At 41.4% G+C, this 12,654-nt stretch overlaps 2 protein-coding genes across 2 annotated transcripts; both read left to right on the forward strand.

The window, feature by feature from the left end:
- The first annotated feature begins 632 nt into the window (after positions 1–632).
- LOC123137647 (E3 ubiquitin-protein ligase At1g63170) lies at positions 633–5,419 on the forward strand. Its single transcript, XM_044557468.1, has 5 exons — positions 633–1,263; positions 2,253–2,372; positions 2,471–2,603; positions 3,345–3,509; positions 4,963–5,419. Exons 1-5 carry the CDS (start codon positions 737–739, stop codon positions 5,137–5,139), a joined length of 1,122 nt encoding a protein of 373 aa, XP_044413403.1. The 5' UTR covers positions 633–736; the 3' UTR covers positions 5,140–5,419.
- A 1,316-nt stretch (positions 5,420–6,735) lies between these two features.
- LOC123137648 (uncharacterized) lies at positions 6,736–8,143 on the forward strand. The gene is made up of 2 exons (XM_044557470.1): positions 6,736–7,162; positions 7,848–8,143. Exon 1 carries the CDS (start codon positions 6,879–6,881, stop codon positions 7,155–7,157), a length of 279 nt encoding a protein of 92 aa, XP_044413405.1. The 5' UTR covers positions 6,736–6,878; the 3' UTR covers positions 7,158–7,162; positions 7,848–8,143.
- The last annotated feature ends 4,511 nt before the right edge of the window (positions 8,144–12,654 follow it).

Consider the following 12,654-nt stretch of genomic DNA (forward strand, 5'->3'; position numbering starts at 1 on the left):
TGGGTTGGTCTCATTTTTTTTGAAAAGGGAAAATCCACTCGCGGTTTGGTATCAAACTATCAATGATAAACCCCGTTTTCGAAAATAGAAATTTAATTTAAAGGGGCACCCATGCTAAATAAGGCCTCAGAAATCAGAGCATACAAAAAGATGGGGCTGGCTAATTAAATGAAAGGATTTCAAACCAAAATCTTTGCTAATTTGATAAGGATATGAGTTTATGACGGTTATGTGAGGAATAAAGTTTTAGTGCTTTAAAAAAATCATCAATGCTTCAAAAAAAACTATTAGTACTTGGTACTTTTTTTTTGAACATCAGTACAGACACAAGCGCTCATATACACGCGCATACATTCACCTCTATGAACGCACACACGCACACCCTACCCCTATGAGCGCCTCCGAAAGACTGAGGTGGAGATTTACGAAGTCACCGTAGGCGCCTCGTCGTCGACAGGAACGTCTCCTCCCACTGAATGCGCATCACCGAAAATCATGAAATAAATCCAGAAATAAATGCAAGCACTAGGATTTAAACTCTAATGGGTTGGTATATCACAATCCCTCTAACCATCCAACCACATGTTGGTTCGCATTAGTATTACTCAAGAAAGATAGAAATGAATCACGCGCCGTAGTCCCCTTGGAAGGAAAACCTGAGTCTTCTCCCATTTCCGCAGGGGAGAAGGTAACAAAGACGCACACACCTCCTCCCCATTTCGCTAGGGTTCCTGCGATGGCGACCCCACGATCCCCGGGTCCTCGCGGCGAAGAGCTCCTTGACTCAGCGCCGCTGCTCGGCGGCGGTGGGCGGCGTCGTGGCGCGCTGCGCCGGCCATCGCTCCGTGGGACGGCGCGGCTGCTGCGGCAGGGCGGTCGGCGGGCGATGCGGGAGCCGTCCCTGCTCGTGCGGGAGACTGCGGCGGAGCAGCTAGAGGAGCGCCAGGCCGACTGGGCGTACTCCCGCCCTGTCGTGGCACTCGACCTCCTCTGGAACCTCGCCTTCATCCTCACCACCGCCGTCGTGCTCGTGCTCAGCGGCGACGAAAGCCCGTCTGTGCCGCTCCGTATTTGGGTAGCCGGGTATGCCGTTCAGTGCGTCCTGCACATGGTCTGTGTTGCCATGGAGTATCGTGTGCGTCACGGCCAGCGTGGCGGGTCCTCTACGGCCGCCGACGAGGAGAGGGGCACTGATGGATCATCCTCGTCCATAGACGACGCCGGAGAGAGCGGTCCCCATGGACGCATTGACGACTTCGTCAGGTAATTTTGTGAATACCATCGCTATCCTTTAACTTAAGCACAATTATGTTCCTCTGTTCCCTATAAATTTGTACTAGGAGTTCATGACTAGCTGTATCCTAATGTTCTTTGCTTGACTTGTTCCCTGTGTGGGTGTAATTTCATTCTGAGCGGAACATAGGGAGTGCCATATAGGAATATTATGGAGGTAGAATTATCTGTTTAACTTTTAATTATGTGGTATATTTATTTGTCGTTACTCTGTTATCCTGACAAACTGAGTATTTGAAGTGATCTCTCAGTAACGGCAGGCTGAGCACCTTCCAAATTATCCAGAATGGATATTAGAATGGGCATGGTAACGAGCTTATTGCTGAAATCGAGTTACTTTAGCTGTGAAGCTAATTGGATTAGACAACTCCAGTTGTTTCCCGTGTTCCCTTCATTTTTGGCAATCTTCACCCACCTTGCTTTTGCTAATGCATGGTGAGTTATGCCGGTTTATCTGGGTATGAGCCTATTACGAAACACAAAATTTAAACACATGCATTTTCTTGCGAATATCGAATACTAGTGTCATTAGAAGTTCCCCATACCATCCTAAATCTTGAACAATTTTATCCATATATGTGGCTTGCGCAGACAAATAACACGTTGATTTATATTATGATGTAAGGCTGTATACGACTTCTTTGAGAAATATGTCTGTAATTGTTCTATTCTGCATCTCTGATTATATAAGCACCAGCCTGGTGGTTAGGCCTTTCTATTTCAATTGACAATATGAATTTGTGCTTTTACCTCATATGCTTGTATGCAAGTTTCCTTGCAATTATATTTTACCAGTGTTCACTTTCTTCATTTCAAGTAAGTAACTGTAGTTTGGTGTTGAATTCATTTCACACTTTTGTTCTTGTTTTGCTGCCCTTACATTAGAGTTTTGTGTATTCTTTGCAATATGTTAATTTCCACATGTCTTATTTCCTGATTGAGTATATGTACTATTGCAGTGTGGCAAAACATCTGGAATCTGCTAATACAATGTTCTCCTTTATATGGTGGATAATTGGATTTTACTGGGTATCTGCTGGTGGACAAGTTCTTACCCATGATGCACCTCAGCTCTACTGGTACATATAGTTTGATAAGATATGCTTGGACCTTTTTGTATGGATTTTCGTTTTATTTGTTTGACATTATGAACATATTTCCTCACAACTTCCTGCAGGCTTTGCATCGTCTTTCTGGCATTTGATGTTTTCTTTGTCGTCTTTTGTGTTGCTCTGGCTTGCATCATTGGTATTGCTGTTTGTTGCTGCCTCCCTTGTATCATAGCAATTTTATATGCAGTATCAGATCAGGTATGGCTTCTCAAGTGTGTGTTATATAAATGCCCGTTAAGTTATAGTTTATCTGGTGCCAACGTATGCTAGTTTCACTATTTGTTCTCGTGTATTCTTATGCTGTTGGTTCTCATAACACTATACCTAGTCATGACTATACCAGTAACCAGCCAATGCACAATTTGTTCTAAAAGTCAACTGGTTAGGCATTGTTAATTGTTATTGGCCATATACAAGGAACATGTGGTCTAGCATTTCAACAGTGCCGTGTAATTAGATTAAATAGTGTAAGCTAAATTTATGGTCTGATTTAGCCGACCAAGTCTTACTCAGCCACTTCACAAGTTATAGATGTTGGCAAATTGTTAAAACCAGAGATGTCTTTTGAATCAGGAAATTGAAATATTAAAGTGGTTTCTGTTGTGTTGGTATATGTCTTATAAATAGTTTTTGTTATTGTTGTCCAACTGTTGCCCACTTCCGAATCCTGTTGATGAATCCCAATGACAAGTGGAAGTGCAGGTGTGCCACCTGTCTCAACTGAGTCTGGTTGGCATATGGGTACTAGTTCCCTGATAAATGTCTTCTGAACTTATATTGATATTGTTTAATTGCAGACTGATAGTTCTGATTCCTAGCTTCTCTTAATACTTTTTGGGCTTGCATTACATTTGTATAGTCTGCCTACACAAAAATGAAGCATAAACCTTTTTCATCAAGTAGACAGACACACTTTTTTTCACAATCTGTTTATACTAGGAGGGAGCTTCTGAAGATGACATTCGCCAAATTCCGAAATACAAATTTCGGAGGATGGGCGAGCCTGAAAAGCAATCTGTCACCATGACTGAATCTTCTGGTGGAATAATGATAGAGTGTGGTACTAACCAACCTATTGAGAAAGTACTTGCAGCTGAAGATGCAGTAAGTTCGCCACCTTTTGTCCTTGAAATGTATAAATTTATTTGCCAAACTGGTTTCTGCTTATGTGAACAATTTGTGGAACCTACTTTATTATACCGACTTACTCCGTGATTTTATATGATATATTTACATGTATGAAACTTGGGAGAAAAAATATATTTGCTACTCCCTCCTTTCGTCTATACAAGGCTACTTAGTCTTGTCTCAAGTCAACTTTGTTTTAAGTTTGACCAAGTTTGTAGAAAATATATTCACATCTACACTACCAAATCAGTATCACGAGATCTATCAGGAATTTTTTTTCTGTAAAGTTTATTTAGTATTGTATATGTTGATACTTTTTCTATAAAGTTGGTCAAACTTAGAAAAGTTTGACTTAAGACAAGACCAAAAGGAGGGTGTATATCACAGTTTTTCACGGAGGCCAGCTTAGCTACAAAACTACGAAATATTTCCCTTAAATAACTAAATATTGGGAAATGCAAAAGGTGTTATGCTGTGAATCCTCGCTGCAAATATCCAGATGGAGAGGAATTTCAAGCTGTAGTGTGGTGGGCCCACTTACTAGAACTGTGGAACTCATTTATCCCATTAATATGGTATCTGAGTCTAAATTTGATATCGTAAATCATAAAGAAATTAGAAAATATGCAAGGTCTTGTCTTACATTTGTTTCTTTCGTACTGCTTCCACACCACACTTCCGTTTTCGGTTTTGCCGAAGTAAAACCACCTCAACTGCCCCACGTCTTATTGGCTTACCAGATAAACCCATGTTTTCTTTGGCAAGCCAATAAGTACTGATTCTCTTCCTACTTCAAAATATGCAAGGTTCCGTCTTACGTCGTTTTCTTCGCCCTCCCTTCCCGCTCCACCTCCGTTTTCGGTTTTGCTGTTTTTTCTTGAAAACTGCCTCAACTTAAACACGTCTTATTGGCTCACCAAATAAAATCATGTTATCTTTGGTGAGTCAAGAAGTACTGATTCAGTTGGAAATACTTTTTTGGTACAAAGCCATATTGCTAATAAAATGGAAGGTAAATCACGGTTACTGTGTACACAATATTTGTGGTCCAATTGCAACGCATGGGCAATTATCTAGTCATAAACAAATGAACCTATGCTTACTATTAATTGACTTGTACATTTTGATAAAACATGTTTATAGTCTTTGTAGCGATTGCTTTTCTTTGTGCACATAACAAATCCTTGCACATACACCTAGGTTTTAGCGTCAAAATTACTTTGTTCCGAATGGTTTTTTGTTGTACTAGAAACCAGATTAATGAATTATCAGCTCTTTAGCTGAAGTGCATTTCTTTTAGCACCATCATCCTGAGCCTGTTGGTCCTGTTTCAGCTTAAGTGCTTTATCTGTGCATTGCTTCTGCTTTTCTGTGAGCTCATATACTAACTTTATTTTGAAATGATTCATCATCTACTTGGTCGATGCAGGAGTGCTGCATCTGCCTTTCAGTGTATGATGATGGCGCGGAGCTGCGTGAACTCCCTTGTGGCCACCATTTCCACTGCGCTTGCATTGACAAGTGGCTTCACATCAATGCAACTTGCCCTTTGTGCAAGTTGAATGTGCGGAAAAACAGCAGCAGCAGTGGTAGTGAAGAAGTATAAATCTCCAAAATCCAAGTATTCGACGGGCGACTCATGTCACGACAACGGTACTTATCCATGATAAACTCCTGATTGTGAATTTGAGCGCCCTAGCTAATATAACAAAGGAAGTATGATTCATGTTAATTTGTGTATTTATATATGGTCATGGTAGTCATTGTGTATTGAAGTTACACATTGTGGTGTATATCAGCTAAAACTGTTTGTTACACAATACCATAGCGTTGTAATCTTGTAAATGCCCATTAGTGAAACCATGTCAAGAAGTCACGTTTGCCTATTTGCTTTGTATAGTGTTGTGTTTGAGAGTTTTGGTGTAGATCTCCTTGATTTATCTCACCCGGTCACTTGGTGAACGTTTGGGATTTGACCAAGGCAAATCAAATGTTTGGATGGCAATTTTTGTGACGCGAGAATGACAAGTTTAGTTAACACGTAGGGCAAATTTCTAGCAAAAAAAAAAGAAAAACACTGAGCACGGTGTTGTCATGCTTGCCAACTAAAATTGTCATCGAAAACATTCGCCATAGCCAAATCCCAAACGTTCGGGCGTTATCGGGGTTCATGAACTATTTATGATTTTCTATATTTTCTCATGTATTTGGGAAGTTTCAAATTTTCCATAATTTGGCCAACCCCAAACTTTAGAATAATTATTCTCAAACTCCTTATCCAGTTGAGCCGAAACTTTTCCACAATATTCATTGTTTAAAATTTTCTAAAATTTATTATTTTCTAGAATTGATTTAAATAATTTTGGAAACTTTGAATTACAGTCAAATTTGGTCAAAATGTGGGCAAAAATTTGAATTTTCATTCAAAATATTTGTGAAAAGTTCAAAGGCCATATATTAAGTAGCATATGCCTTCATACAGAAACTAAAAATGCATCCTAGTCTCTATGAATACTGACGCCTTATTCCTCCTGCATCCACGGTAGTCGGTCAGTTTTTGCAGCATATGGATAATTTGGATGGGGTGACAATTATTAGCGCAAATATTGCGATTACGCAATCAAAGAGAACTTATAAATTTCGACATACGGTTTTTTTTAAGTTGGGGTTCCATATCCTTTTTTGGGGGGTGTTCCGTATAGTTCGCTCAAGATATTTCTCGGGCCCTTTTGAACACGGCATATGCAGTGGAGTGGATCAGGAAAAGCGCAGAACTTTTGTTTAAAGCGCGGCACACTTTTGTCCCCAAGGACTTGCTGCGTAGCCGCCCGTCCGTAACGCTCACTCGCGTCACGCAGACTAAATATCTGCAGGAGATAAGCCCTCAACGGTACATGCGACACGCCGCACGTCGCATTCCTCGTGGCCCGCCAGCCTAGCCTCGCCATGCTGATATGATACGCTTGAAAATGATATTAGATATAGCTAGCGAATACGCACTACTAGTAACAAGTAGGATCAGTACTGGTTTAAGTTTGTACTCTCTCTGTCTGAAAAAATTTGTCCCAAGCTTATCATTTAAATAGATATATCTGACGCTAATTTGATGCTAGATACATCACTTTAAGGGACAAACTTTTTTCAACGGAGGGAGTAACGAGTATATGCACGCCGCGCGTTTACATACGGCCTTGTCGGCTGGCTAGATATTTATTTCGTCCGGGTGGCGTGTGCGGCCCCATATAACGTTCGCCCTTGGCCGTCGTCGAGGAGAGCGAGCCTGCGTACGTCCTCCGCTACCCTCGGGCCGTCCGGCGCGCCCACCCGTACGTGGCCGTGGATCGGATGGACGATCATCTGGCGGTGCTGGCGCGCGGCGAGGGGTGGACGGAGGAGCGGCACGCGGCGTTCCTCAACGGCGTGGAGCGCTCCTTCGTGCAGGAGGTCCTCGTGGGCGCCGCCGGCGTCAGCGAGGAGCGGCGGGCGTCGCGCAGGCTCTGCCACCGGGGGCCGCCGCCCGCCGGCGGCCGCGGCCAGCTCCCGCTGGATCGCCCCCTCCCCGATAGCGCCGTGGAGTCCAACCGCCGGGGACCCTCCCGGCCTGCAGCCCGCGACGCAAAATGACGCAGGTTGGTCGATCTATGACTAGGATCATTCTTTCCTTCCGCAGCAAGCACGCCGGTTATACAACTCCACCACAAAGAACATCAACACGTGTCTCATCCACACGGCTGTACTCGTTGCACGTAACGTTCAGTAAATCGTGAGCGTCTGCTCGCACATGATTTGTTTCGTTTACCTTTTCCACCATAATATAGTCATGGGCTCCCTAAAAAAAAGTATAGTCATGGGCTAAACTTCACAAATAGGGGTGTCACGGTAGGTTCATTTCCTTATTCAAGCTCTACGAATGCATAACATGCCTTTTGCAACAATAAAAAAGAGAACGTATAGCATGCATGCTTATGCATAGATACCATAACATGATGTGTCTCTTACAATTACATGTAGATTTGTTTCTCCATCCAAAATAATTTCAACAAACCGTGCTTTTTATTGACTCATATCGTTGCATCAAGATGATACACATGTACTTCATCCGTCCGGTATTAAATGTCGCTCAAAAGGATGTATCTAGCAGTACTAGAATAAATGTCGCTCAAACAGATGTATCTAGCTCTGAAGTACGCTTAGATAAATCAGTTTGAGCGACAGTTATTTCCGGACAGAGGGAGTAGATCATAAGAGAAGACAAGGTTCGAAAAAAAAGTACTGACATCTCTATTTTTGTTTTTTGCTCTATGTGATTTGCAGGTTGCGTCCCATGAATCTGAAGTTAACAAGCTAGCTAGAGTGATAAGTTTCCTTCTAGGATCGTAGCCTCCAAAGTCCAAAGTTGTATGCGTCGTAGTGGAAGTGGTGTTTTCCAGATCTGTGCAGTCATGCCGATATTTGTCTTTGTCAATGTGCCTTTCATGGCGGGGCATGGTGTGTATGTTGGTGATGCGCTAGTTCATCTTCATTTATCTTAAGGAGCCCTCTTCATAAAATGTGTCCGTTGCTCACCATATGCATGATATTTATGCAACTGTGCAGATCTTTTCCATAAACTTGCCAATCGGTTCGTGGTTGCTATGCAAGGCGGTGCAATATTTTTTAATAAGGTTATCAGTAAGGGAATAAGACTGTAATCACTAAGCAAAAGAATGTGGAATTTCCTATTCCAACGCACATGGGAACGCACTGTTTGGCCGGCCTAACTAGGTCGATTTTCCTCGCTGCGGGGTTGTTTTCTTGGCAAATCCTAAACGGCGCGGCGTCACAGGGAATCGAACCAGCGCCGCGGGGTTCTCTATAGAACGCGCTAACCAACACAGCCAAGCCACCTTCTGTGACTATCTAATTCCTCTTTTCTCTTTACTTCTCACGTGTTTTTCTTTTTCTTTTTTTCTATTGTTCTTTCTTTTTGCCTTTTCTTTTTCTTTTTCCTTTTTCTGTCTTTTTCAAAATCGACGAACTTTTTTTTCAATTGTATGAACTTTCTTTCCAATGAAGTTTTCTTCAAAATACGCCAGCTCGTTTTCTCCAAATTTTGTTCATGTTTTCGAATTTTGTCCACGTTTCAAAAATAGTTTTGAATTCCAAATTTTTGTTCACCGTATTGAAGAAAAATGTTCACCATACATTGAAAAAATGTTCAGTATGTATAAAAAAATGTTCATCATGTATAGAAATTTTGTTCAGCATGCATTCAAAAGGAGTTCATCGTATTTAAAAAAAGTTCTATGTGTATTTGAATATTGTTCACCATACATTGAAAAGATGTTCAGTGTGTATAAAAAAATGTTCATCGTGTAGAGAAAGTTTGTTCAGCATGCATTCAAAAAAAGTTCAGCGTATTTAAAAAAATGTACAGTATTTCTTTGAATAATGTTCACCCTATACTAAGAAAATGTTCAATGTGTATTCTAAATTCGCTTTCTAAAAATTGTTCACAGTACAAAAAAGTATTCAAATTTCAAAATTTGTTCAGTTTTTGAAAAACATAGTTCACGTTTAAAAGAAAAGGAATATTCGAAATTTGCGTATGATTTTCGAAACATTTGTTCGCATATTTTAGATTTTCATTTTTTCCAAGAATTAATGGAAAATGTTGAAATACCCCGGATCTACCATTTGGGCTGGTACTTAAAAACGAACACCGTTTTTAGGTCGTAGACAATTAGTGTCCCAGCTGGCCAGCTTCGTTAGCATGCAACGCTAGGTCTGGAGTTCGAGTCCCGTTGCCATCGTTTTTGTTTTTCAATTACCTCGTTCGCTCGAGGCTTCGTTTGGGTTTTCTGCGTACGTCGCGTTTCGTGGGCCGGCCCAACTAGCCAGGCGCGTGGGCGCCGGTTCTCCTAGCCGGCGCTTAAGGCGCCGACTAGGAGCTCCCTGTTTTCTTTGGGATGAGCATAGCTCCTTTTTCCTTTTCCCTATTGATATTTGCCGGAGGTATTTCTAGTTATTTTTTCCTTTTTTACTCTTTTTGCTGCTATTCTTTTTTTCTTCTTATTTTCCAGTATTATCATGGTTTTCCCCTCTCAGTATTTATTTTTTGATTTTTTTTCTGTTGTTCAATTTGTTTCTTCTAGTTTTCAAGCTGTTTTTGCTATTTTCTTTTTTTATTTAATTAAAATAAAATAAAAATAGACTATATAAAATTTTACAAAAAATAACTAAAGAGAATTTTAAAAAATTATTAACATTTTTGGGACATGTGAATACTGCCAAAACCTATGAACTTTTTATAATTGTTCGTGAATATTTTTAAATATGTGGACATTTTATAAACATATGTACTCCCTCCATCAACTTGTTAGAGAAATGGATAAGAAATAAATGTATCTAGAATTAAAATAGGTCTAGATACATCTATTTCTCCGACAAGTATTTCCGAATGGAGAGAGTATATTTTTTCAACAATTCCTCTTTTAGTTAAACTAAACATGAAGCCTTTTATCGCGGAACCAAAACGTCACGTACCCTTTAGGGTTTCCTTCTCCTGGGCGACGACCGAGGAGACCGCGTGACCACGCCGAGACTAGATCGGATCTCGATCGGGCTTCTAGTCCGGCGGGGTTCTATCGATCCAGAGGGCAGAGCAAGGGGTGACAACAATCCTAGGTGGGAAGATCATGGCGAGTGCGGACTCGTCCACATCTAGGGTCATTGGGCGGAAGATGGAGGAGCAGGAGGGAGGGAAGAGGAAGGCGAAGGGAGACCTGTGGTTGGAAGGTTCGATGGATGGAGCCAGGGTGTCGCAGGAGGATTCGTTGAACGACAAGCTTAAGTATATGAATCTCAGGGAGGAGAAGACGTGGTACTAGAGCTGGAGAAGGATGCTGAATGCAATTGAGGATCCATACTAACAAAAAGTTTAGTCATGGTGCCTTCTATGGCAATATGAGATCAGCGTGGAACCTGGCGCAAGAAGTGGAGTTTAGGGCAATTGAGGATAACATGTTTTCGGTACAGATGAGTTGCTTGGGAGATTGGGAGAGGGTGATGAATGAAGGACCGTGGATATTCAAAAACTGCCCAGTACTGCTGGTTCCTTATGATGGGTGGTCGGAGGTGAATGAGATTGAACTAAATACCTACCAGGTCTAGATGAGGGTGATGGGTGTAGCGACCAGACCTCAAACAGTCTGATCTCTGTGCATTAGTGTCATCCCTGGATCGGTAATGCTGACACGCACAGTACTCAAGGATTTATAACAGAGTAGCAATCACACACTTATTACATCGAATGTCTCAAAAGAGAACTTATTACAATAAATACGGCTTAAGGCCATCTAAAAACAATAACAACGGAAGGCTTGGAAGATAAAGCGAGTCCATCAACTCCAACGACATCATTGAGTGAAAGACAACGACCTATGGCACCTTACTCGTCGTCTAAAAAGTCTGCAACATGAACGTTACAGCCCGAAACGGGTCAGCACATGGAATATGATGGCAATGTAACGCAAGAGAGTAATGAACTGAATAAATACTATCACTACATGCATATATGGCTGGTGGAAAGCTCTATGGTTACAGTTTTGCATAAAGCCAAATTTTCCCTACAACAAAGAAATACATTTTATTTAACTATTATGGTGGTTGTTAAACATTGAGAAGGTTCCTCCAACTCAATCCCAATTAAGCATCATTATTAAACCCAATCAAATTAAATTAAGAGTGATGAGATCAACATGATAATCCAAGAACTAGATACTCATGACGTCCATAACCGGGGACACGGCTAACCATGATTAGTTTATACACTCTGCAGAGGTTTGCGCACTTTTCCCCACAAGACTCAAATACATCCATGGTCGGAGAATCGAGACACAATCTTTCTGAAACAATAACTCTTTACTCTTGGTGGACAGTTACACCTACTTTCCCCTACATCTGCTAGCCCACCACTGAAAGAGGTCTTGCAATGTACTCAACTATGTTAGAGCCCATAATAGCTTATGGTTGCACACGGATGTTTCTAGCATGAATAATTTTATGATCCCTTTGAGTCTGGGTGGCGGACCGTAGGATAATCACACAGGTACTCCGGGATATCCTAGGACAACACTGGATTCTTCAGGTGCCCTGACAACCACTGGGTACTCCAGGGTGCCTTCAAGCAATCCACCCAGATGTGTATTAAAGTAGCCACTTAAGTTAACCATTAAGTAACAACACTCACATCTGTCATGAATCCCTCAAACCAAACCACGTCTACAAGCATAGCATAACAATATAAGCAACGTAGAAATAACTCCCAAAGGTTTGATAATAAACAGGACAATAGGTACTACCTCATCTACTTTCCAAAATCCACATGTTAATCAGATCCTAACCATGCAATTGTTTGAGAATTGATCTAATGCAATAAAACTGGGTAGTAAAGAGGTAGGATCAAAGTGTTACTTGCCTTGCTGATGATCCGAGAAACCTAGAGACTCGTAGTAGCACGCTTCGCACTCCGGGTACTCTATCGCAAACAAATAAGAATACAATAAGCACTCAACTTGAAGCACGGGTAAAACCCAAATAAGAGATCTAACGAGAAAGTTCAACTTAAGAACTCTGATTTGCAAAAAGAATCAAATCAAACGAAGCAACGAAACTCAAACTGCGAAAGAAACAAGCTCTGTTTACTAATCCGGACTTAAGTCAAATTTTACAGTATCAAAAACTTGTTTGAGTTGGTTAAACAGAAAGAGGGCTTCCAGACCAAACCCTAGGCGCTTGAATCGCCTGATTCCGATAAACGAGCGAAAAGATAAACTAAAACAAAAATCAGGGCAGAAATCGCGATCGAAAATAATCGCGGAAAATCGCTGGAAAAAGAAAAACTAACGAACGAACGTTCGCTGTCTGCGGCTAACAGGTGAAAATCGTTCGTTAAAACGAACAAACGAATAGGCGTTCGCTAAATAACTAAACCGGGAAAAAAATAAACCGATCTAATAAAAAATCAACCGCGATTTTTTTTAAAACCGGGCGGTTTTCTAGAGAAAACCGGCAACGGCGGCGGCGGCTCCGGCGGCTACCTCGGCAGGACGGCGGTGGCGGGCGGCGGCTCCAGCGTCGG

Source organism: Triticum aestivum, chromosome 6B (assembly GCF_018294505.1).
Source record: "Triticum aestivum cultivar Chinese Spring chromosome 6B, IWGSC CS RefSeq v2.1, whole genome shotgun sequence".
Lineage (NCBI taxonomy): Eukaryota > Viridiplantae > Streptophyta > Magnoliopsida > Poales > Poaceae > Triticum > Triticum aestivum.

Coding starts and splice junctions, on each gene's coding strand:
- LOC123137647 (XM_044557468.1), top strand. CDS start 737: ATGGCGACCCCACGATCCCCGGGTCCTCGCGGCGAAGAGCTCCTTGAC. Junction 2,604..3,344: donor TATATGCAGTATCAGATCAG/GTATGGCTTCTC, acceptor TGTTTATACTAG/GAGGGAGCTTCTGAAGATGA. Junction 3,510..4,962: donor TACTTGCAGCTGAAGATGCA/GTAAGTTCGCCA, acceptor TGGTCGATGCAG/GAGTGCTGCATCTGCCTTTC.
- LOC123137648 (XM_044557470.1), top strand. CDS start 6,879: ATGGACGATCATCTGGCGGTGCTGGCGCGCGGCGAGGGGTGGACGGAG.